We start from the raw sequence: 1,980 nt of genomic DNA on the forward strand, positions 1-1,980 counted from the left end.
TCATCATAGTGGGGAGCATCAGTTTGTTTGGTGGACCATTCTGTATTATTATTACTCTACCCATTCATCAATGGACTCTTAATTACATTCTTAATTCTTAATTTATTGTATGAGTATGATTAGTTAGGGGAACCCACAGCAAAAGTATCCACAAAAGGGTGCATAGAAATTAACATTTTGTTGAAATTTCAGATCAGTTTCTTTAGACTTTTCTTTAATGAAATTTCTACCAAAACTTTATTTATTCAAGTCTCATAATGTAAGTTGATTAACCCTATATAGCAAGGGCAACAGATGGAAGAATGACAAGATATATAATTATAATTGCACACTAAATTAATTAAAACTTAATCACACTCAAAAACCTTAAATCAAGCCAATACATATCTCACTTTTCAAACTTGCTAAGTCAGCAATACATAGTAGTTGGCATAAGGCTAAATTTAGTTGGACAAACCCAGCTAACTTTAGCAATTAGTGATACCCTACAAGCTTGGAAATCCAACTAAACTAATACTACCAAACAAAATAAAGGTAACAAACCCTTTAATTGATCATTAATGAACATCAAAAAAACTACTATACCTTAATGATCAAATTCAAAAAAACACCAACTATTTATATAAATTATAAGGATCACCTCTTAATAAACTATCGAAACGATCCGTCTCGTTGTTATGAACAAACAAACATCAGACTGAGATATGATCGTGACGAAGTGCACAGAAGAAGAATAACTCTAAATCCGGTGAGGCAAAAAAAGCAATTGGTCTTCTTTTCAATGAGCAATTTGAAATGACTCTTTGCTTCTTTGGTGCTGGTGGACATGTCTCTATTTCTGGTATTCTAAATTTCTTAGCCTTTGGAGTTGAGCAAACACTTGTACTATAATTAGTATCATCAAACTCGAACGAATCAATCCGAAAACTCGTGGCGGTGGACGAACACGAAGGGGAATCCTCGATTATTGATGCTTCTTGGATGTTCTTGGACTTGGACAGATTCTTGCACTGGGTTATTCTTGGTTTTCTTGTTGGTTTGGATTTCGGCTTCGGTTTCGGCTTCGGTTTTGCCCTTGTTCTTGGAGCCATTTTGAGTGGAAGGATGAAAAGATTAAGGTAGAATGTAATTGAAGTGATTAGTTAAAGTGGTAAAGCAATCTAAATTGACTGAAAAGTGGTAAAAAAAGTTAAGTTTCTTGACCAAACTATTCCTTATAAGAAACCAAAAAATTTGAGGATCAAAGTTAGCAGCTTCTAAAACTAAAAACCTACTAAAAATGGAGATTTTTCAGTTCATGATTCTTTAAAAAAAGAAAAAAAACTAGACTAAATTCAATACAGAAAGGGAAACCAATATGTAAAAACTCAAAACAAAAATATTATGAACCCTAGACATGATTAATGAAGAAGAAGAGTTACCTAAAAAACTGGGTGATTAATGATTATGGAGTGTTAAAAGGGTTACTGTTAGAGATTTGATATGAAAATGAAACCCTAAAAATAATGAGATGGAGAGAATCGAGAGAATTTTGTAAGAGATTGAGATTGAGAGATTTAAGGTTAAGCGGCTTCCAAATTTAAGAATGAGACTTTAGTTTTTCGCTTTGCTTATAGCTGCCCGCTGCCCATTGGTTTTATTTTAGGGTTTTTGATTTTTTGATTTTTTTTTCAAAGAATAAATCGATAGACCATTTTTTGTGAATCCTATGTTGCTGACCGGTGTTTTTTAGTGTATCTTTTATTCATCACATAGTACAATTTATTTATTTGATGACAAAGTCAATAAATAAAATTCAATTAACTTACCGATCTACGGCATAAGCGCTAATCAGCATACTGCTTGGTTGTCGTTAATTTAATTTTTCTGACAAGCATTTTTTTTTCTTCATTTTTTGAAAACAATTCGATTCACTTTGAACTTCTAATAGATATTCAGGTTTAATTAAGCAATATTTATATTTTAATTTACAGTTATGTC

At 31.8% G+C, this 1,980-nt stretch overlaps 1 protein-coding gene across 1 annotated transcript; it reads right to left on the bottom strand.

The window, feature by feature from the left end:
* Positions 1 to 336: 336 nt before the first annotated feature.
* LOC126671581 (cyclin-dependent protein kinase inhibitor SMR13) lies at positions 337 to 1,620 on the bottom strand. Its single transcript, XM_050365363.2, has one exon. It carries the CDS (start codon positions 1,089 to 1,091, stop codon positions 693 to 695), a length of 399 nt encoding a protein of 132 aa, XP_050221320.1. The 5' UTR covers positions 1,092 to 1,620; the 3' UTR covers positions 337 to 692.
* Positions 1,621 to 1,980: the final 360 nt, after the last annotated feature.

This window comes from Mercurialis annua, linkage group LG3 (genome assembly GCF_937616625.2).
Source record: "Mercurialis annua linkage group LG3, ddMerAnnu1.2, whole genome shotgun sequence".
NCBI classification, from domain to species: domain Eukaryota; kingdom Viridiplantae; phylum Streptophyta; class Magnoliopsida; order Malpighiales; family Euphorbiaceae; genus Mercurialis; species Mercurialis annua.

Excerpts from the sequence above, each read along its gene's own strand:
- LOC126671581 (XM_050365363.2), bottom strand. The coding sequence starts at position 1,091 with ATGGCTCCAAGAACAAGGGCAAAACCGAAGCCGAAACCGAAGCCGAAA.